The sequence below is a fragment of the Phytophthora sojae genome, assembly GCF_000149755.1.
Source record: "Phytophthora sojae unplaced genomic scaffold PHYSOscaffold_2, whole genome shotgun sequence".
Taxonomy (NCBI): domain Eukaryota; phylum Oomycota; class Peronosporomycetes; order Peronosporales; family Peronosporaceae; genus Phytophthora; species Phytophthora sojae.
This window is the reverse complement of record NW_009258116.1, coordinates 1,823,155-1,845,770: the sequence shown is the minus strand read 5'-3', so window position 1 is coordinate 1,845,770 and position 22,616 is coordinate 1,823,155. Positions and strand designations below refer to the sequence as shown.

The 22,616-nt window shown below is 53.1% G+C and overlaps 5 protein-coding genes across 5 annotated transcripts; 4 read left to right on the top strand and 1 right to left on the bottom strand.

Annotated features, from left to right (window-relative positions):
* Positions 1-4,709: 4,709 nt before the first annotated feature.
* On the top strand, positions 4,710-7,181 carry PHYSODRAFT_556110 (hypothetical protein; the record flags this gene model as incomplete). Its single annotated transcript, XM_009520293.1, has 8 exons — positions 4,710-5,246; positions 5,325-5,483; positions 5,597-5,926; positions 6,003-6,164; positions 6,452-6,536; positions 6,614-6,717; positions 6,788-6,849; positions 6,925-7,181. 8 exons carry the CDS (start codon positions 4,710-4,712, stop codon positions 7,019-7,021), a joined length of 1,536 nt encoding a protein of 511 aa, XP_009518588.1. The 3' UTR covers positions 7,022-7,181.
* A 495-nt stretch (positions 7,182-7,676) lies between these two features.
* PHYSODRAFT_344412 (hypothetical protein) lies at positions 7,677-10,851 on the bottom strand (the record flags this gene model as incomplete). Its single annotated transcript, XM_009520292.1, has 3 exons — positions 7,677-8,501; positions 10,013-10,354; positions 10,429-10,851. 3 exons carry the CDS (start codon positions 10,849-10,851, stop codon positions 7,677-7,679), a joined length of 1,590 nt encoding a protein of 529 aa, XP_009518587.1.
* A 2,091-nt stretch (positions 10,852-12,942) lies between these two features.
* Positions 12,943-14,955, top strand: PHYSODRAFT_481625 (hypothetical protein; the record flags this gene model as incomplete). The annotated part of the gene is made up of 3 exons (XM_009520291.1): positions 12,943-13,204; positions 13,424-13,853; positions 13,956-14,955. The coding sequence occupies 3 exons, from the start codon at positions 12,943-12,945 to the stop codon at positions 14,953-14,955; spliced, it is 1,692 nt and encodes a 563-aa protein (XP_009518586.1).
* Positions 14,956-15,723: 768 nt separating this feature from the next.
* On the top strand, positions 15,724-18,175 carry PHYSODRAFT_556105 (hypothetical protein; the record flags this gene model as incomplete). The annotated part of the gene is made up of 4 exons (XM_009520290.1): positions 15,724-16,127; positions 16,257-16,661; positions 16,752-17,403; positions 17,854-18,175. The coding sequence occupies exons 1-4, from the start codon at positions 16,103-16,105 to the stop codon at positions 18,173-18,175; spliced, it is 1,404 nt and encodes a 467-aa protein (XP_009518585.1). The 5' UTR covers positions 15,724-16,102.
* Positions 18,176-18,404: 229 nt separating this feature from the next.
* On the top strand, positions 18,405-18,701 carry PHYSODRAFT_487356 (hypothetical protein; the record flags this gene model as incomplete). The annotated part of the gene is made up of 1 exon (XM_009520289.1): positions 18,405-18,701. The coding sequence occupies one exon, from the start codon at positions 18,405-18,407 to the stop codon at positions 18,699-18,701; it is 297 nt and encodes a 98-aa protein (XP_009518584.1).
* Between the last annotated feature and the right edge of the window lie 3,915 nt (positions 18,702-22,616).

Here is a 22,616-nt window from a genome sequence, read left to right as displayed (position 1 = left end):
GTCTGTAAAGCTCTTCGTTCTCTGTCAGTCTGCTCTCCGCATTGCAGCAGAAATGCAGCCAGCTCCATACAGTGTCTCAGAGCAATGGCAGGTTGAACTGCGGGTTCCTGTTCCTCCTCTTCCTCCTATGCGCTCCGCCAGCTCATGCGCCTTCAGCAGGAGCCGCCGTTTTAGCTTCGTTCTGAAAGAAAAATTCCCTCAGTTCCCGCTCGAACTGAGGGAATTTCACTCGGCGCCGCTTGGTCGCACTCAGGTCGACGTGGCTGAAGTAGGAAGAAGGCAGGTTGCGCAGTCGGGCGAGTGTGGCACGGCTGACCCGGGCCCTGAAAGTTGCGTAGATCCACTCGGCGAGCATGGGGTTGTTCATGCCAGGATTCTGCTTGAGCTTTAGGTGCACTTGGAGCTTTTGTTCTAGCGTCAGACAGGTGCGAGGAGACATGGCGAGCGAAGAAGGCTTGCGGTAGGCGTTGAGTGTTGAGCAGTGGTGCTTTGAAGAGTGTGTGGCCGTGAGCAGTGTGAATCAAATAAACAGGTGAGACCTAATTTGGTCCTCAAAAATGTGACTCATATACCTTGTATGCATATAAACAGAGATCATACAAAAACTAAGTGAAATATTTGGTAGCGACAAAGCCTGCATCAAATAAACGGCATGGCTCCAATAGAGAGGATCATATAAACAGGTTTGACTGTACCACCATTTCATGGTCATATTGATTCTTACAAAAGTTTAGCCGGATGATTAATTAAAATTAATCTTAGGCTTTGCTATACATAGAGCATCAGTAGCTATTGCACCAGCGCGCTTTGCACCTTGTGGTTCGAGACGTTCGCGAAAAACATGCTTTCGCGCGCCTGGTCGGATTCATGTTGTCTTTCCTCTGACCGAAAAATCACGAGCAAATAGGTAAGGGGTACGGCTCCAGGCACAAGTCACACCACCAATACATGGCGGAGGAGAGAAAGATAACGCTAACATGCTCTTTCCAGATCGCCTCGAAACAAGAATGGGCTGTCGCTGAAGCGCTTCTTACACCACAGTCTGGCTGTTCTAAAGCATGAACTCGGAGATCATTGAATTCGCGAGAACCGATGCAGTTAATCCTACCGCGGTACCTATGGGACCGACCAAGTACGAAGAGCAATACACGGAGTAGTCAAGGGTATTCCACGCAAAGCTATTCTGCAGTGAATGCATTAGGTTTGCACGATTCTGCAGAGTGTAGAAAATACAATGAGATCGAAAATAGATATTTCGGAGCTTCTTTTGGCCGCAGACATGACTTTGTCAGGATCCACAAACTGAATTTCATTCACGTTCCCTACCCAAAGACTCGCCTTATCAGCGAAATAAACCCACGGCTCACCAGCTTCGTCAACTCTTGGTGGCTTTTAAGACTTCAAAGTCTCACATTCTCCTGGCACTTTTAGCATTGTGCCCAGTAAGAATAATCACTTAAGATTTTTATCGTTTTGCGCGTTGCAAAGTATATTGCGAAGTGAGTAGATTAAGACAAGCAGCTATTCACTCCTCTTCCTACTACTACAGTACCAACAGTAATTAGTCTGGCCCAGACTAACAATAAATGTACAATACTGTAAATCTGAATAGCAGATTTTTCATTGCTCACGATTATTAGTCCGGCTCCAACAGTGACAGACTAATTTTGAATTCAGACTAATTATGAATATTGAAAAATGTCCGTTTTCCAGTACGAAAATCATTATTTTTTGTGAAATGGTACGTACGTATTTTCCGAGTATTTTATAGTGTAGCTATATTTTATCGTGGCTTTGAAGAGAAATAAGGACTAAATCATCGCAGTTGTTGCTTCTCTACTGGTTAGAGAAGGAATCTATGGGTTGGATGCCTTGTTCACTAATGTATCTATTGTATCTTGCAGATATCAGGTTCTGTGTGTACGAGATCTGGTAAATTGGCTGCTGTCAAGTAAGTTTTTCCACTAGCTGTGCCTCAAAGTAGGTACATGTAGAGATGGATTAGAATCGTGGTCACCACGACAGACTAATTATGAACATTTTTAGCCAGACTAATAATGAAGATGCCAAATTTTGCTCGACACGAACTAGTCTGGCCCAGACTAATTTTGAAGCCAGACTAATTACTGTAGGCACTGTACCTGTTGCAGCAACCCCCGCAGGCTCTGCAGCACCAATCATTGTTGCTGGATTATGGAGTGTCGCTGTTGACGCGGCAGTTGATTGTGTAGATGCAGTGATGATGCGGTCCGGCGGTGTGGCGGTAGCTGGTGCCAGTAGGGCTGCAGCGCTCCCGTCGTCACAGGTCGTATATCGTAGGTCGTCGTCGTCGTCGTCGTCTGGCAATACGCCGCATTGATTATTTTTCGTGTTATGATTTCCTTGGGTGATTTCCTTGGGTGATTTAGCGTTTATCACTCATCAAAACCAGGCAGATATCAGAGTAAAGTTATATTATGTTACGCAAAGTATGATCACGGTATTGCAGAATGACTGACCCTGATGCTTTTGATGTAGAATTTGTTGCGGTTTGAGGCATTTCCGCCAAATGTGATGACAGCTGCAACCCGACGAAATGCACCAACGAGAACAAACCCGTCTGCGAAAGCGACGGTGTCCCCTACAAGAATCGATGCGAGCTCGGCAATGCCTACTGCGGCAGGCTGAAAGCACTGCACGATGGCATGTGCCGGAGGAACGAGGGTGTCCGCAAGTAAAATAACTATTGTTCAACCCCAAGCTAATCTCTCGTCGGTTTCTGTCAAAACCTTCCCTCCTCTGGCTAGTCGAGTAGTAGGCTCACGCACGTTTAACCATGCAATACAAAAAATGGTTGTCAACTTCTATCATTTTATCTCGTTTGCTTCACTGGGCTGTAGTTCGCAGTTCGAAGAACTGTCGATTGGGAAAGGTGTCATCGAACGCCATTCACGCTACATTCTCCCCCCTCCCCGCAGCTGACATCAAACAACATTCACACAACATCATACAGCACTCTGTCGAATCCGGTCTGAATGACACTTACAGGTTTTGATGGATACCTATTCGCCTCGGAGCTTCTTTTCCTTCTAGATTGAGGTCAGATTCCCCCGATGCCACCAGAGAAAATGGGGCTCCATCACAAACATCAGTGACGACGAACAGCGTATTAACAAGCATTGTGTCGTGTACCTCCTCCGTCAGGGGTGGGCACGCTGAGACTGTTGGAGAGAAGGAGGCCCGCAAGGGGTCGAAGGTGATAGAGCAGACGAGCTTTAGAGAGGGTTAACAAGTAAACTTAAGTAAACTATACAAAAGCTTTCTTGTTGTTGTTGTGTCTTTAAGACAGTGAAGATTCACGACTGATTCTACATGTCGAGGGTCGGCACGGCCGCCCTCGTTCCTACGGGTGACACCTCTCCTTTTGTGCCTCGGAGGTCGCTCTGCATGTCCTCCATCCTCGGGTGACAACCCGTCCGCGATCACGGTCAATACCATAGTTCCACTTGCACGACACCCGTCCTAGGCGGGAACGGAGATCCCCTTGGACCTCAGTCAGTCCCACTTGGACGAGAACTGAGCCTTCACGAAGCCAGCAGCAGCCCCCAGTACCCTAAGACGGGTACCCAGAGTAGGATGTAGCCATGTCTGAGACCTTCATGCGAGCTCGGCGCACGGACCCCTGGCACGGGCCCAGTATGTCCGGTCACGGGGCAATTGTTTCTTTCGGCCAATATGAGGCATCGGTGCTAATGATGCTGACCTTGGGCACAATTGATGCCATTACAACATTACTGAATCGTATTATATTATACTACATGCAGCTTCAAAGCAGTCAACATAGTACAGACAACGACGGAAAAAGCCCCGTAACGGAAAAACCGTGGTGCCTGACACATTTCATTAGCGTTATATTATCGATTCAATCTGTTTTGAGTCATAACTTTATCCTGGTCTTTCAGACACAGATTATCTTCTGCATGCATAGTTTTTCAGAGAAATTAATTGAAAATCGTGTGGTCATCTGAGTTTGCCGTGGCATAAATTGCCGGCAGGCTGATTTTGTGTGAATCCCCACACCCATTGGAATGAGTCTAGATGGGTTAGATAAAACATTCCACTAAAACTTTGCAAAACACTACTTAAAGCTTTAAGGTTGTGCGATCCTAATTTTTTTTCGTTCAGCATATTTTTATCCAAAGCCAACTCTATCCGCCGGTAACGCGATGACGTCCTATACGGTGGCGAATGAATTCATTCAGAGGAAAAAGAGCTGCATCTGGTGGTATGTTTTTTTCTCCGGAGAAAAGGCTAAAAGCTTAGTGCAAAAAGAATGAGACCGTGTATGAAATCTAGTTCAAATTAATCGAGCTCGTGTGGGACCATTAAACAACTGGCTGCACTCGCTTAGGCATTTTATCTACGAAGACTTTCGATGATTTTTAACGATTAACCGTGTTGTTGGCTATCTGGACTTGTCAAGATGCAGAATTGTACAGTACCGGTAGCTATCATACCGAAAATGATACAGTCTAGTATTTAGGTTAGCAGCCTTCGTCGAGTTGAGCGTGTTCATGTACTATTCAGCCCAATGCAAGTGATTGGCTAAAAAACCGACAACTTCAACCCCGTTATCCGGTTAATCGATTTCCTATCCGGATACCTGACCAGCGTCGGATCGCAGTCATTACTTCACACTAATCAGCCGACCTCCCGCCCTCCTCACCGCCATGGCGCCGCTGTCGCTGTCGCTGCTGGCCTCGCGCTCCTCGCTCCTGCGCCGCGTCCCGGCCTCCCTGTCCAGCAGCTTCCACTCGAGCTCCGGGTCGCTGCGCACGCGCGCGGCCGAGCGCTCCCAGGCGGGCCCCTCGCTCCCTTCCGGCGACGCCGCGTCGCCCCAGCTGAGCGTGCGCAACGCCGCCAAGGCGCCTGGCCAGCTGGACGTGCTGCTGCCGCTGCCGGGCGTCAAGGGCCTCACGCGCCTCGGGCTGCAGGACGCGGGCGCCAGCGTGCGCGACCTCATCGAGGCCGTGCAGCGCGCCGACGACTCGCTCAAGAGCGTGGAGGTGGCCACGCCCGACGGCACCAAGCTGGCGCGCACCGTGCGGCTGGGCGAGCTCACGTCCATGCCCTTCTGCCTGCGCCTGAACCACGTGAACGTGCTGGTGGAGGGCGACGCGGCCGCGCTGGACGAGCGCCGCGCGCGCGAGGAGAGCGTGGCGTTCGCGACGGTTAAGGCCGAGATCGAGAAGGACCCACGGCTGACGGTGAGTGGGGTTTATTATGTTTGATTTTTTTGGGGGGGAGAGGCTGAGGAGGGGTTTTATTGTTGTGGGTGACTGCAGTTGCCGCTGAGTGAGTTTTATAGAATGTGTCATAATGCGGGGGCGGAGGAGGCGGTGGCGACCAAGTGGCTGAGGGAGCTGCAGCGCCGCAAACTGATCGTGCACTTCGACCGGTCCAGGAACCCGCAGCTCGAGAACGCCGTGATTCTGAGGCCTTATGTGAGTTTTATTTTATTTATTTTATTTTATTTTATTTTATTTTATTGGAGGGCAAGTTGAAGTGGGGGTGGATGTTGAAGTTTTTCTTATTGTTGTGATTTTTTGGTTTGCAGAGCTTGGAGAGTATGCTGACGCTGCAGAACTCGCTGGACTCGGAGCTGTACAACATCAAGCACGACCGCAGGGTGAAGGAGCGGGAGCTGGCTGAGCTCAACGGTACGCTCAAGAAGCTGCAGCAGGTGGAGAGCGAGGTGCACGTGTTGGCGCGCCGCATGCCGAACGCGCAGAAGTGGGTGGGGCTGACCGGGCTCACGGGCTTCTACGGCGCGCTGATGTACTGCGTGTGGGACGTCTACTCGTGGGACGTCATGGAGCCGATCACGTACTTCATCGGCTTCACTGCCGTGCTGGGCAACTCGTTCTACTCGACCATCACCAAGAAGGTGCGTTGATCCTTAGGCTGTCAACATCTCCTTTCAAGGCTGACTCCTTGCTTGTCAATCGCATTTTGTGTTGCAGGACCCGACGTACAGCAACATCTGGCAGAAGCGCTACTGGGCTCGCGTGGACGCGCTCAGCAAGCAGCGCAAGTTCAACCCGACGGAGCTCGAGGAGCTCAAGGCGCGCATCGCCGACCTCGAGAACGACATCTCGCTGCTGTCCCAGTGGGAGAAAGTGGACGTGGGCAACCCCAAGCTGCTCTAATTAACTCCCAGGCTCTCTCCGACTCGGCACCACCCGAAGCGAACGAAGCTTCAAAAACAGGTTGCTCGCAGTTGGACCAGCGCCAAAACCGTCCACCTGAATGTGGACATGTGTCTCTAAAGTGTCCAAATTGTGCATCTAAACCTCTAAATACCTTTTCAACCAATCACCGTCGTTAAACTGAATTATCCACCAATCCCCTTACGCCTTCTAAATAATAGATCCTGTACTACGTATATCATTTCCAAAAGATCCAAAGCGAGGCGAACATGGCGGCGAACCAGAGCATCAAGGAGCTCATGGCGGCCGAGACCAAGGCCTCCAAGATCATCAGCGAGGCGCGCCAGGGTGCGCGCTCATCTGCACTACCCCCTGACAAGCATACTGCGCTAAAGAGGATATTATCACGTGGTTTTACGCTGTAGAACGGGGCGAACGCCTCAAGCAGGCCAAGCTGGAGGCGGAGGCGGAGATCACGGCCTACCGCAAGCAGATGGAGCGCACGTTCCAGATGAACGGCAACACGGACGTAAGAGGGGTTCTTTTACTGGAGAGAGGGAGGGGAGCTATGAGGGCTAACGTTTACTGAATGATTGCAGCTGATGGGGGACGACCCGAGCATTCTGGAGGAGGAGACCCAGCGCGACATCAAGAAGATGCAGTACGTGCATAAGCGGGAGAGACGCAGGCGTGTGCGCGTGTGTGCTGATTGATTTTCTGTGGCTGTTGCTGGTAGGGCCGAGTTCCAGCAGAACAAGCAGTCGGTCATCACGATGATGGGGCAGCACGCTGTCCGCGTGCAGATTCGTGTGCCGGAGGCGCGTAAAGCTTAAGATAAGAGGGAGGCGGAACTTTGAGGAAGATGGAATTAGGGCGGCGAGACGGACTGGATCTGCGTCTACAGTTGCAGTCCGAGACTTGGAGCTGTAGGACGGACGAAGCAGAGCTCGTCGTCGTTATTCTCGTGAATCACAAGATACTTGTCTTATGTGCAATGGCTGTCATTGTGGCTGGTTATCTTGGCTGGAGTGTGCTTTATGTGCAGCTCGAGTAAGGCAAACGCAGGCGGAATTTGTTGCTGCCCTCGGACTCGAGGCTACCGACTCTAGGCAGGTACAAGTACAGGCCGACATGCATGCCTCATGACGGTTGATACCTAATAGTATCGATCGCGCGCACAACAGATCCTAACATCCTTACAGGCGTGGGTGACCGTTTCAGCTTTTGTTCAGTCGCACACTGGTGGTCGAGGGCGTTGGCGAGATGCCTGTGTGGCTTCGGTCCCATTGACCGTGCAGTGTAGTTAACTGAAGAAGTGGCCAGCTCGAGAGGGTGCAAACAGGTTCAAATCACTTCAGTAAGACGGTGTCTGGAAGTGTAATGACTCTGGCTCTGTTGTATCGAGCATCGCTGCTGCTTTGTCGATAGGTTGGTGTTCCTGGTTACGTGAGAGCTCCCAGGTAGATAGATAAGTAAGTGGTGGTAGATTTACCAACTACTGCTGTCTGACGCACTCGCTTGGTTGTCCACTATGGATACCTCGTTCCTCTTGGGCTTGTTCAGCATCCTCCGCTTGGGGTGTTTGGCCAGCGGGTGCTCGTGGTTGCGCGACAAAACTTCGGCTCGGTGCTTGTTGAGGTTGCAGATGGCAGCTCGACTGACGTGGTATTCCTTGGCAAGCGCCGACTGCTTCTCCCCCTGCGCGATCCGAAGCAAAATGCGTCGACGGTCGATCTCGCGCAGATATCTCGACGTCTTCGGGCGCGATTCAGTTCGAACAGGCTCCGGAGACCGCACCACCGCCGGCGACGACGTCTTGGGGGTTCCTGCTACCCAAGTCTGCTGAGTTTTAGACTCATACCTGTACGTATTGCTGCTCCAGTTGCTCTTAAGCGGAGTCTGTGGATTGGTCTCGAGAGCTGCAGTCAAAGGCGTCCATCGTGACTTGGGGGAGGCGGTATTATCACTCAAAGTTCCTGCAAAACGTGGAGGCGTCCAGCACTCGAAGTCGTGCTCTGGGACCGGGACGGGCGTGGACGCGATGAGCCCCTTGGCTTGCATTGCATCGTGGCGTCGGAGCAGTGCTGCTACTCCCGGGAGCTTGGTGACGTGCCCCTGACTCGGGATGCGGCTATTTGGACGTCGACGGTGGCTTTCGTAGCGGATGAAAGGCTGACGGGCGTGCAAGCACATCTGGAAGTCGCTCTTCTCAACGTGGTTGAGCATCATCGGAGGCGGAGGGGAGTTGGTCAGGCGATCGCTTGGTGCCATTGGTTGCAGTGTTCGATCCAAGTGGAAATTGAACGTGGTGGGCTGAGCGCGTCAAGTGCTGGCGCTGCTAATGGCAAGTGGTTGGGTGGTTGGTCGGTCTTGCTGACAGGCGGAAGAACGTTGAATGAAGCGGTGGAAGCTTCGTCCGTCTGGGACAGGAAAAGAGGGGAGAGGAGGCAGTTTCTGCCCGTAGCGTTTCTCCTTTCGTGAATTTCTGGAACCTGTCAAGGCATTCAAAAGTGTGTGGCCAGGGGTTTCGGCGGAGTGATTAATAGGAACGATGGTTGAGGTGTTGCGAGGCTCCCAGCGCTCTTGGGTTAACGTTGAAGCTCGCGCTCTGCTGCAGCAGCAAAGACAAGAAAAGAACCGAGGAATTCCTTGTCTTACCAGTGCTAACTTTAACCATTGGTCTAAAACTCCAAACCACAAAACACATAACCTCCGGTTCATTGATTCGCTGCTAGTGGCATAGCGTGAATGAACTCTTGTGCGACATCTACATCCCCGAAGTCTCATGCCTGTGAGATACTCGAAACGCTCCATTGAAACCCCTCGGTCTCCGTCTGAACTCGGATCCTTCTCATTCTTCTGCTCTGAGCACGCAACCAAGCAACACGTTTGAGCCAATTTTAGGGATGACCAGAATGTACTCAACCTGCTAGCAGACCCCTTCCGCCCCAAAAAATCGGTCTCATTTTAGTCAATAACCTATCTGAACCTCTTGTCAGACGCGAGCAATTAACACGCAGCATTCTTGGCGCGGTCGTGAGCAAACCACGAGGTGTTTGGAACCTTTAGCCTCGACTTCCGTTTCTCGCGTACGGAGCAGGGGGTGGATTTTTTCACTCCATGTGTGCAGAATGTCCACAAGGTGATAAGACGGAGTTATCGGATATACGCCCCCATAAGATCGAGTTCTAGTCCAAGGTCCGTTGGTTCGCTTTCCCGTACAAGCTGGTTGTTGCTGTCGAAGTGCAAGGAGAAGAACTACACTGCACCGTCCCATCCTAGAAATTCGAGAAGTTTCACTTAACGGCTCGCTATTTCTCGACTTCATACAGTGTCCCACACTGCTGACGCTGCCCGACGCATTGCAACCACGAGCGCAACGTCTCAGTCAGTCATTGAGTGGTGTGTCCAGAGAGCTAATTCCGCGCTGCAGAGTCGAGTGGAGGTGTCAGCTCAGGTCAGTCACACCACAGCACTAGATACCAGGCCAACTCGAAACGGATACTTGACGACCGACTTTATTCGACGAATAATGAAGTGTATCCCAAGCGGCAATTTACGTGTGCGTGCCGGCCGGATCCAGCACCGGTGCTTAGTATTTATTCAGTAGATGTCGGCCATTCTGCTCGCCAGTAGTTGCAGGCGTGACGTCGATCTCGGTGCATTCTGGGCTTTATTTTCATGACCAAGACTGTAGTGGTCGATGCCATCGTGGCCCTCGACGTGGGCGGCTGCAATGCCCATGCTTGGGTGACACGGCCAGCGTTACCAGACACAGTAATTCTTCCACCGCGCCTCGGTTGAGCACCTTTAGCCACCCGTACCCCGCCCACGGCGTCAGTGAACGCGTAGAACAAGCAGACGCTGTGAGATGCCACCGAGGCCGGGAGGTCCAACACCGCCGCCACGGGGGACCCACCTTGTGGCAGACTGAGCTTGATGTGTCCAGTCGGGAGCTCGGGTTCAAGCGCTTGGAAGACAGAGAGCATCGGTGAACCCCCTGGCGCAATGGACACTCCGCATGGAGTAGGGGGTTGAGCATTGTTGCGAGTTCCCGCGTGCGCCCACGCGAGAACTTCCATCGTCATGAGGCGGTCGCAGTATCGACGGAAGGCGGAATCGGTCGTGTCACGGCTCAAAAGGAGCGGGATCAGGCGCTCCGCTGGCTGCAATGCCACCGAGTGCACACTCGGTTGACGAGAGTCCTCCGATAACAGGAGCGGCACCCCGTTTGGTCCACTTTGGGTGGGGATTTCGGCGTCCTCGACTTCCGCTTCATCCTCATTTGGTCTTCTTTGGGTGGGTCTTCGTGCTGCCGCGACAAAACCAGATCGCGGTGCTTGTTCAAGTTGCAAATGGCTGCGCGCGTGACTCGGAACTCCTTGGCCAGTGCCGACTGCTTCTCGCCACGATCAAGGCGCGCTAGAATCGTTCGTCGGTCCATTTCACGTAAATACCGCGAGTTCTTCTTGCTTGGGCTGGTGTCAAAGCCCTCGTCCACGTGAGGTGAAGGCGGACGCAGAGTCAGAGACAGCGGCAATGAAACACCGAGCGGTGGCATCGGAGGAGGAGGCGGCGCGAACGGAACTTCGTGCAATCTGTATGCCGCTGGGTCACCTTCGTAGCGACTAAACGCTCCCATGTGCCTTCCTTGCGTCGCCATTCGCAGAGCTCGAGCTTGTGCCTTCGAAGCTGCGAGCCTCCGTCTCGGACTTGTTCGTCGTCTTCGATGGCTCTGGGGCTCAAACCCGGGCTCGTCCCAAGGCATTACGTACGGGTCACTCAGTAGTAGTCTACTGCTACCAGCAGGGGTCGATGTAGATCCGTATGGAGACCAGCGTTTTGACTGGTGACTCGGCGACACGACAGACCGACTGCTGTGGATGAGTTGAGGGTCCGCGAATGCCGACAACCCTGATAGCCCTACGGCCAATCCGGTTGAAACCACCGTCGGTGATGGAACTGATGATAGGGAGTGCGCCGGTGTGAAGGCTTGGGGGCGCCGTTGAGGCTCCGCATCGAGCTGAGGTTGGAGACTTGGATCGTTGCGAGATGGAGGAGGTAACAGCGTTGCCACGCTGGGCAACGTCGGACGTAGCGACATTCCTGCTTGCTCTCGGACCGACCTACCGCTGGGTCGATCGCCATAGCGCTGCAAATGGGGACTCGTATTTGCTGGCGTCAGGGATTCATGGCTGCTGAGGTTTTCAATGAAGCTAGGTCGGCCTAAGCTGCTCGGGTGAGTCTGTAGTCTGGGTAAACGTGGAGGAGGAAACCCCCGGAGTGCATCCCAGTACTCGGCTTCCTGTTTGCGGGGGAACATCTCAAAGTGGTGGTTGTTTGTTGGTTACTCGGTTGTTGGAGGTGATTCTCTCTATGTTCCGACGACAGAGAGGGGGCGCTTGTACTTGTGCTGGTAGTGATGGTAACTTATAGTATCGAGTAGAGGTCAGGAGATGGCTTGATTCAGATGATCTCCGGGAGCGTGCGTGGCGGCAGGCACCACTGGCCACGGCAATGGCCTAACCAGTTCGTTTCAGACTTTGGTTTCGGATGTCCGAACGTTGACACCGGGGCTTTCGCGGCTGTGCCACGCTGAGTAATACAGTACCCACGCACCCCCTTGGTGGTCGTCTGGTGTCTTGACTAGATGCAGCGTTCATACGTACGTTGGTGATGGTGTTCGCACCTCGAGCAATTTACCGTCGAAATACGCGCCTTCGAAGTCGGCTGTGCCGAGTCTTTGACGCCAACCACCAACCAGGTCGAGTTCGTGAGAATGCTGGCCCAAGCTGCGTCTGGCGACATGTTAGCTCGTGGGGACGAACTCCAGCTCCTTCGCAGTACTCTCCACTCACGTAACGTTAGGAGGCTCGTGTCTCTGGCGATACTTGCGAGTGGTTTGAGAAGAAAGAGCAGCGTGGTCAGATGCGGCCCCAGGACGCCAAAGTTGTTAGCTCCGGTGGTCAGGCGTACTGCAGATGAGGAATGAAGTCCAGCGTTGGTAGGGCGAGAGTGCTGGATCTCTGATTGAGCTGTTGACATTTCTGTACTGAGCGGGCGCGTGCTGGCGTGCTGCAAGTCGCGTTCGCGCTGGTGCTAGGCGCACACTAAACCCGTACGTACTGGCATATGTCTTCCTCGTTGCCTCCTCTCAAGTACACAGCTCGAACAACCGCACGCACCTCCACGCTTTGGAGCTTATTCGAAGACAGGAAAGTGCTTCAAGTGTCGAGGCCCACGCGACTTTCACGGCGTGAGCAGCACTCGCAGGTGCAACGTGGCGACTGGCAAATGAGTGACGAATTCGTGCGGGCCGGAAGCAGGTGCTTGGTCGCTCAGGAAATGGCTTCGCCGACATACCACGCTCTGCACTCGCGTCAATCCGAACAACCACCACGCAAGACGCAACGTTGCCAAACCAACGCTCTACTCACCAACCAAGGCTCAACGTATCCTCGCGACAGATCAACCAGAGGTTTCAGTGCCGGGAGTCAAGTCAAATTAAGATGCAGGCTGGCAGCGGCGTCCCATGCAATGCTCAACGTATATTTGCAGCGTTTGGCCAGTGTCCCATGCATGGTCTTCCCCACGCTAAAAGTCTCGGTCAGTATCTTGGAAAATGGTGGCAAATGGTTCCTTGAATAGGGCAGAAAACGTTGGCTAGTCGCGCCCATGGGATGATGGTTGCTCTTGGCAGCGACCCTCTCTCTCTGGCATATTTCGATCGACGTTTGGATTGGAGCGAGGCGAGATGCCGTCGCTGCTCGGTCTCCACCTGAGCCGCTACGATCCGAGGGCCTCGAAGCCGTCCAAGGGCTGGTGCAACGACATTCCGTTCGACGACGCCGAGGCCGAATGGGAGGAGTACATCCGACAGCAGGGCAGCCTCGAGAACCTTGAGAGCTTTGACAGCAACCAGTTCGACAACGAGAGCGTCGCCAGCCTGAAGATCGAGGAGGCGAGCGAAGAAGCGATCGAAGACGAGATCGAGAAGTCCCGGAACGAGGAATTTCGTGAAAGTCTCGAGAAAAAGTCCAACCAGCAACAAGCGCCGTGGTTCCACGCGTACCCCGTTAGGGTGAGCAACGAGATCGTGGCCGTAAAACCTGTGGACTTTAGCACCATTTTTGAACGCAGTGTGAGTGAGAATAATCCTCCTATCGAGGAGACGATAAAAGTGGACAATAACGCAGCGGATAATAACGCGGACAAGGCCGACGAAACACGAGAAGCGTCCTCAATCGAGGTCGACGACTTTGACGAGAATATGATCTTTGCGTTGACGCCGGAAACGTGTCCGGGCCCCCCGCCCTCTCCTCGTCCGCCTCCACCCAAGATCCCGCTGCGGATATTCGTCGCGACGTGGAATATGGCAGCAGAAGACCCTTTCGCGCACCGCCGACGCGGCCAATACATCGGCGATGACTTGGCAGCTGAGGAACTGCGAGAGCTCTTGCCACTGGGATACGACATCTACGTCATCGGCACACAAGAGAAAGTCACGAAGCATTTACACGCTGCAGTTCTCGCTCGACTCAAGCAGGGACCAGGGACTCCTGAGGATCCCTACAGGAGACTCGTATTGACGTCAAAGCGGCGGTGGCTCCGCAGTCGAAGTCGAAGCCGGGAAGTCGAGTGTCGGCACCTGCGGACGTATGAGTCGTCGGATTTCGGCAGTTCCTTGGGGCTTTCGAGCTTCTGTGCGAGCGAAGTGGGGTGCAACCTCTGCAGTCCGAAATCTACCAGTGCCTACAGCATCAACAGCCCCAACACGAGCTTCTCATGTGGCGATGAAGTTGCCCCCCCTCCTCCTCAATCAGCTCCTCCCCAACCTATCGACGCAACAAGTGGCACGTGGTGGGGTAAAGAGCAAGAGGAGAAGGAGATCCGCGGACACGGCGACCACGCGTTCATCCGGCGGAAATCCACAGGACTCTCCGTGTACTACGCTAGCCACCTCCACGGGAGGATCGAGGCTGTAGCTGCAGGTTCGCACAAGTTCACGGGCTCGAAAGGCGGCGTCGCAGTCACGATCCGAGTGGCAGGAGATCCGCAGACACTCACGTTCGTCAACTGCCACTTGGAAGCGAACCGGATCGAGCGACGGCGACGGCAACTCGACAAACTCTCGCGCGAAATCCCTCGATCTCAAGCGCTCACCAAAGACGCCGTGGAGGGAGGGGATTCTACCCTCGCTACCTGCAGCGACCACGTGATCTGGATGGGGGACTTCAACTACCGCATCCAGTCGCTGGATGGAGACGAAGTGCTTCATCTTTTGAGTGCCGGAAGACTGCAGGAGCTGCACGACCAGTACGACAGCATGGCCGACGACTTAGAGCACGTACCGAGCCTCAAGGCCTTCCGCGAGCCTGCCAAGTGGCCCACGTTCTACCCGACGTACAAGAAGGTGGCGAGTCGCTCGAGGCTGCCGTTGAGCGGTTCTACTACCGGAACCGGGAGGGATACTCGATGGGCTCAGCATGTTTACCAGACCACGTACCGAGAGCCGTTCTACAAGGGAGGGCGGCTGAAAGAACGTGTGCCCGGATGGTGCGACCGCATCCTCTACTGCTCGCGGCCGCAGAGCCCCTGGGAGGACTGTCTCAAGGTAGAACAGGCCGCGTGCTCGGACGCCAGTCGCGGAGTCACCAGCTTCAGCCCCGAAGCTGTGAGGGACAACTACCGGTCGTTGAATGACGACCTACGCAGCAGCGACCACAGCCCCGTGACCTGCACCTTCCTCTGGTCAGTGGCTAGGTAGAATGGAACGGTAGAACGATAGTGTTGGGGTTCTACGCTGCACTCGAAGGAGCAGGATGACTCATTTGAATGGCAAACATGTTGAAGTGGACTGCAACATGGCTACATTTCTGAACTCCTTGCGAGTCAGAGAGATCCCCTTCGTCTAAAGCCGCACAGTGATTCGGTTTTTGTATGGGGTGGACAGGAAGTGAAGGGTTGTGCTTGAACAGCCCAAAACCAACTGAGTCAATCGATCAGCGGGGCTGCAACCAATGACGTTGTGCCCCACGGTATCTACAAAAGCCCAGCTGCGCCAAACTTGTCGAGCATTGCACGTGATGCTGAGAAAAAATGTATGAGCTGGCGGACCACCGCCAAATGGGGAGGGGTTTGATCGGTCTATGGACGTTGGACTCGCCACAAAATCTAGCCTGTCCTGTCCTCAAAGCTGTCCTCATGGCATCGAGTGTGAGCCACAGAAATGATTACAGTACATGCACATGTATGAAGCGAGTGGCGACTCGCCATCGGCACAAAACGGCGACGCGTTAAGTTGTTGCCCTTGCACTTTGCGCGCGATCCATCGAGCGAGCGAGCGGGATCAGGCAAGACGTCACGCGACAGAGCTTTTTCGGCTTGGCCAGGCGGTGGTTTACCGACAGCACGAAGCGATCCGTGTGGGTGTAGGACAGTACGGGCGGAAAGAGCAGATGGATTTCACAAAACACGGTGCTGACTAATGCACAAACTTACAAAGATTTATATTTGGAGCTAACTCAGTTCCTTCCGCATCACCCACCTTTGGTCCAGATCACATTCTACCCATCGTATCTGGCTAACGCGCGTCTGTTCCCACCCCTAAAGTCCGGTCTATGACGGTGTGCGAAATCCAGTCAGTTTGGCAGTCTGCTCTCTAATCTCTAACTTTGGGAATTCCATACTCAGACCCAGTCACGCGGTTAGAGAATCAGCCGCTATTTTCCCAAAATTTCGGCAACTCGACTCCGCACTCGCCACAAGTCACTTCTCCTGTAGTGGCGTCGCCCGCACCTCGTGCCTCGAGCTCCGCGCGACTTCCTGCAGGCCAAGACACCCACGGCGCTCGCGCGGGCTTCTCCCTCACTCCCTCGACGCCCCGCTGCAGCTCGTGCACGCAGTCCGCCACCATGATTATGAAAAACACCCTCCTCAGTACGTCGTTTAGCACTGTCATAACCGCCCGTTAACACTAGCCTAACCTGGGGCAACTCAGCAACTCGGCAACATGGCAACAGGAACTAACTAAAGCGTGTTTTTGGCGTATAATTGCGCCTTTTGCAGCGGTGTTCCTGTCCCTCTTGTCCGTGGGCAGCGCGTTCTACGCCATGGTCTACCCGGCGTGGTTCCAGCAGCACTACCGGCGGGACGGCAACGACGTGTACCAGGGGTACGGCCTCTTCGCGTTCTACTCGACCAACTCGCTCGAGTCGCCGTTCTACGCGTCGGCAACAGTGTTGCAGTACTCGGATTTTTGCGTGGATAATTACACCACCCCCAACTACATGCTGGGCGACGGGGCGGACTTCCACGAGGTGCTCTGCGGCAAAAGAATGAGGTCGGTGCAGGCCACAACGGCAACAGGCGCCGCTGTGTCAGTGGTGGGGCTACTCACGTCCATCGGCGCGGTGTATAACCCCTCGGCGGGGTACATGGAGCGCGTGGTGTCTTTTTGCACTCTTGCCGGATGTAAGTGCTTTTTGGATTTTTTCCACTTGACCTGAGATGGTTAGAGACTGACGGATTTTTGTGTTGGATTTTTGGATTTTTTTCTATTAGCTCTGTTGCTGGCTGTGTCGCTGGTCATTTGGGGCGCGTTGCTGCAGCAGACGCTGTACAACATCGACACGATCAACTCGGCGTACACGAGCTGCAAGGCCAACAACACCAAGTGGCACTGCTGGTTCTACGGGTACAGCTTCTGGGTGTGTCTGGCGTCGGTGATTATCCTGTCTATCACGGGATACCTGAGCTCGGCCGGCCGCGCCGAGAAAATCCGATATTTCCGCAAGGAGTACGAGCGGGACCTGGCCATCGCCATGCAGCAGAGCATGGAGGCGGACGCGGACAACGGCCAGTATAACACGCAGTTTGTGCGCACCGAGTCGGCCGGAGGATTCGGCGTCAACGCGACCCAGCAGGCCTATGGCCAGGCCCCGACCCCGTCGCAGCAGTACAACCCGAACTCGGGTCAGCCGTACACGACCCCGCAGAACATGCAGCAGCCGTACGCCAATGTGTACGGCAACCAGCAGGGGGCTCCGAAGCCCATGGGATACCAGCAGCAGGTGAGCAACGTGCCGCTGGCAGCGCCGTCCGCGAACAGCCTTAACCGTACCAACAGCAACGACAGCGACGCCGTGTACCCGAGCTATAGCGAGCAGCGCAAGAACCACTCTTTGCTGGGACGGCAACCGAGTGGAGGCGTGGTGTAAGCTAAATCGCTACGCGTCCAGTTTGTCAGGTCGTCAGCGTTAATCGTTTCAAGGTGTGGAGTGATGAGTTGGCTTTATCCTGTATTGGAAAGGTTAAGCTGTCGGCAGGCGCGTCTGGCGCGTGGCATCTATTTTGATTTGTATGTGTTGGGCTCCTCGCGTCCGAGACATCCGAGCACGCGGGCGAAGGCACAGTAGCGACGTTAAGTACCTAGTAGAAATATACTACACGAAAGCACACATGCACTATGGAACGGCGGTATCCTGACACTGAAGTGATGTCGAAGCGAGCTCACGCTATTGTGCTTTCTTGCCTGTGACTATAGGCTCAAGGATTCAGCGGATTTGCTATGGTGGCTGATCTTCTTTGTCATGGCTGATGCGCCTCATGCCTGTGAACAAACCTACACAGCTCCCATTCATCAATTCGCTTTGTACAGGTTAAGCCCAAGACCACGTTGCACCATGTTCCTGTATTCGAGAACGTACCGCTCGCTGCCTCCAGTCGCCGATCCAGACGCGCGCCAGCGGTTGATGCACGCTGGCGCGCCTCCAATTCTCGCCGGGACCCCCCTCGACGACGAGTTGCTCTTCTGTGCCCGGAGGGAGCGTCAACTGCGCGAAGCGGAAGCTCAGCGCGGAACCGTGACGCGCCAAGAGCTTTTCGCTGCGGTGATCCGTGAACACGCCATCCTGACGGAGCACGCGGCGGCCAAGTACCTCATCACGATCGCTGCGGTCGTCACGCCTGCACCGAGCCAACAGTGAGCGGCAGCATTCAAGCCGGCCAGGGGACATTTTATCTGCGCTGAGCCTTTCGTTAACGTCTAATCGAGCACTTTTCTCCATCCTGGAGAAAAGTAGTAGTGGTAGGGCCCGTTATCTGCGAGACACGACGTTCTCGCCTTGTCTGCAGGTGCGTGGTGGCTGCCAACTTGTCGTTCGTGGCAGCTTTCAGTCGCCATTTTTGCCGGAGAAGCTCAAGAGCTCACTCAAGATGTACGCGAAGACTTACCCGTCATTGAATCCTGTGGCGGATCCTGCTGCCCGACAGCGCCTGATGCATGCAACTGCGCCGCCAGTTATCTGTGGGACCCAAGTCGACGAGGAGCTGCTCTTCGCCGCCATGATGGAGCGCCAGCTACGCCAAGTGGAGTCCCAACGCGGCTTCGTGACCCGCCACGAAGTGCTGGCTGCCATCGTCCGCGAACAGGCCATCCTGGCCGAGCATGCAGCAGCGGAGTACCCGTCGACGTTTGCGGCGGTTGTCACGCCCGGAGTGAATCTGCAGTAAGCGACCCAGATCAGAGCCTTCGGCTGAACGCTCTTTGCTGTTAGCCTTTAGCTTTGGTTAACGACCGACTGAACCCGTTGGCTTTACATGAAAGGTCAACACGATTGCCGTAGCATTTGATTCAAGTCCCGTCGAACCATAATACAACTTAGTAAATTCAAGATCGTCAACTGCAGGAGATCGACGTGATGAGGATGACTTCAGCCTTCGCGCCTAAAATCATCCTCGTAAAACACGATTGCCGCAACTTTTTCAGCTGCTCATCTGATGACCTCCAAATATTATGTAAGATTCACCCGGGGTCAGTAGCAATAGCAACTGCATTAACCTCCAAAGGAAACGTGCTTGTTTCTTTCTTTTTGAGCAAGCTCAACACGGGATTTTTTTTAAAGAATCTATTCTTGCTGTGGCCGGTGTGGTGTTTGTCTATCGCAGAACTCAAGCGGCAAGATCACACCCAGAACAAACCAAACGAAACCAAACCTCGGCCAGTTCAAACCAAACCAAAATTACCAGCAAACCAGGTTTGGATCGGTTTCATGGTTTGAACGCGTTTCATTTTGTAACTCCAAACCAAGCATGCGGTTTTTGCGAACCAGCGCGCTGGTTTGAACCGCGGCTGCACATTCGCAGGCAGTGCGGCTTTTACAGAATGGATCGCGGTTAGAATCACTTCACCGTTATCGTGCTCTTCGGCAAGGGCACAATAACAATTATCGCGATTGAGAAACCGCTTCGGTCAGTGCGGCCACGGGAACGACATAGATAGAGTAGTAGCAAGCAAGCTTACTGTTAGCTTGAGCCAGTCTCCGGCTCATGATAATATGGGCATTTGCCCTCAAACTTTCTTTTGCGGTAAATAGTATACACAGGCAGACACGACGTCAGAGAGTATATAAATACATATATTCAACAAGTTTACTCGATAAATCAAGGGGAACTACACGCAAAGTTTGCCCGTTTATTACGATGCCACGGGCTCAAACCTTCGAACGGTCCCCTTATTCCAGCCGGATTTCAGGACAAAGGAGTGAATGAAGGATTCAGTTCGGACGTTCGAGCGCTGGGCGGTAATGTGAGTTTACAGGTATATCACAGCTCCAGCCGTGGCCAGTGGAAATGGCGATTTTGATGCGAAGTCTCTCAAGAAAGATCAAAAGAGGCTGGCGTTCGTCTGCGTGAGCAACGACGAAGTTTGTGCGCACACCGATGGCCTGCTTCTGTTTGCACTTTCAAGACGAAGTGGTTCCGTCTCTAAAGCTCCCTTAAGTTCCGCCGATACGTTAGGTCGCGTTCACAAATTGGCTACTGCAAGATCGGGATAAATAGGCTATCTGCATAAGTTTCCTTAGTATACAGCATTAACTTATTGAACAGTAAAAATTATCCTTGTTACAGGTTAGTGACTTCTCGATAAGAAAAACGTTCTGACTACGGAGCTACGAGAGACGTAATGTATGGTTGACGTCCAAGATTGAGATGTCATAAGCGCTGGGTGGTGCTTGAACAGCTCCCTCGGCGTTTGTTAAGAGAGTGCGCCTGCGTATAGCAAACAACCAAGGGTGGGCCGCGACAAAACGGTGCAGGCGTGATGAAGCTGGGAATTCGTGCAGACACTCTTGAAGACGCTGGCAGGTAGCATAACTTATTGATGTTCAGAGCTACGTTGAACTCGATTGTCCATATTGCTCTTGCACTCATCTTCCAGAAGCGTCATCATAGTTTCTAATTGTCTGCGGCATTTTAGTTTAATTTGTACCCGTGAATCAAAAACCTTAGGATACGATTACATGTAATACTGCTTTGTGGTGGCTCGAGTAGCATTAAGGAAGGAGGAAGTAATGAATTGGTAGGAGGACGTTATGAGTTCTCATTTGTTGGTAAGAAATTTGTTCGTAAACATTTTTTCATAGTAAGTTCTGCTGTGTACAGTAGGGGTATGGAATTCAAAGCCGAGTCACAAGAGCTCGCATAATACTCCGTTAAGGCGTGTGCCAGTAGATATTTTGTCAGTGACGGCGAAATGAACTGGCTAAATTTTGTGTTGTTGGATGGCCCGCGTTGGTTTCATGAAAGCATAGGGGCAACTGCCGTCCTCTTTTGCGCGGGCTAAGGATCAAAACTAGCAATAGCTGTTTACGATGCTGCCTCCCCTGGCGCTTGACACGTGCAACAAGAATTTCCAGCTTCAATTTACACGAAAGCTAGAATTCACGGGAGTCACCAAGTTCTCTGCAATGCTGCTCGCGAGAAAAAATAATGCTCAACATGATTTTAACTTGATGTACACGCATCGATTTTCTTACTTCGAAATACATGCTTAGCTTACGCCACATGGGCCAAGGCGGATGCTTTACTTGGCGAGAACGTCAATTGCAGGAGATCGACTTGATCGTTCCAACACGAATGCAACAAAAGTGCTCATTGATTTATTTCGCTGACGGCCTCGATATCCGTTTTCTTCTCGGTATTTATTAAATCCCAACTCGTGCTGTCTGACCAAACAGCACTAACTAGCACAGTATTAATACCTACATCTATCTTTGAAGGAAATGATATAGAAATTCGTAGATCAGCTCGTAGAGCACTCACGCTCTCCGAGTGGTCAGCTCGCTGCACGTCAAGGTAGCACACGATCTCCGGCTCCTCGCGCGTCATCGAAAGTTGCTTTTCAATAAACGCGTTGAGCTCGCAAAAAAAATTCTCGATAACGCGAGCTGCCCCCGCAACACGGTGACACGGGACTCCAGTGCTGAGCGATTTTGTCAATAATATCCCCCCGCAGCCTTCCGAGCGAATTTCATGGAGCCACTTGACCACCTTCAAATGCCCATTTACTGCGGCCTGGTCCACCGCAAAACTTGTACATCCCTCAGTTCGACTAGCGTGCAGCCACTTGACCACATCTAAGTGGCCATTATATCCATGGCCTTGGTCGTGCAGCGTGGACAGGTCTCTCGCTTGCGCTTCTTGCACTGTGACACATCAACACTGCAGATACTTGAGCACTTCCAAGTGTCCATGACTAGTCACAGCGTCCATCAGTGTGTCAGGCTCCATCGCACCAACCACTTGACCATCTCCAACTTGCCGATTATCGCGGCTTGGTCCATGACAGGAGAAGGAAACCGGCGGATGTTGCGCGTTGCAAGGCGCGTCAATAGTTGCTCAAGCACCAGCACGTGGCCGTATCGCCCCGCCGCTACCGAGGCCCCCATTAGTGTCATGCCATCACAGCCACGACCGTCTCCGTGGTGTATCAGCAGCCATTGCACGATTTGGTGGTCTCCAAGTTTCGCTGTCAGCATGAACGCTCTCTCCATAAACATGCCTCTGTCTGCGTAGCCCCGACTTAGTAGGACGCGCACCGCTTCCCAGCAACTTTGACCAGCTCCAGATAATCTCGGCACTGATGGAGCAACTTGACCAACCGTTGAGCTCCATGGCGGTACCGGCCCCTTTTAGATGTCTGTCGTCGAGAAGAAACTGCGGCAAGTTTTTGTTGCTGTTGCTGTTTTGAACGGTGCGATCAAGCTCATGAATTTATTCAAAAGCTGTAGGCTTCCATTACTGTTATTCCTATGGTTGCGTCCCTCCGCGCATCCACTTAGTGGTACGAAACTTGACGTCCAAGGTTTTTGAGAAAACTTTCGTACTGTGACCCACATGAACTGATCCACTCTCCCTGAGAAGTTCCGCCAGTCCCTTGAGCGTGTCGAGAACGTTGCGAATGCCAAGCTCTGAACGGTGTTGCCCTCTTGTCGGCATCCGCGAGAAGCTCATTGAGCTCCTTGACGACGCAGATTTTTCATCTTCCTGGCAAACGCTGCTGCTCTCTTCTGCTTCTCAAGCTTCTGGAATCGCTTTAGCTGCTCCGCATGCAGATTTTTGTAGATTTTCTTCACCTTGTCGCCC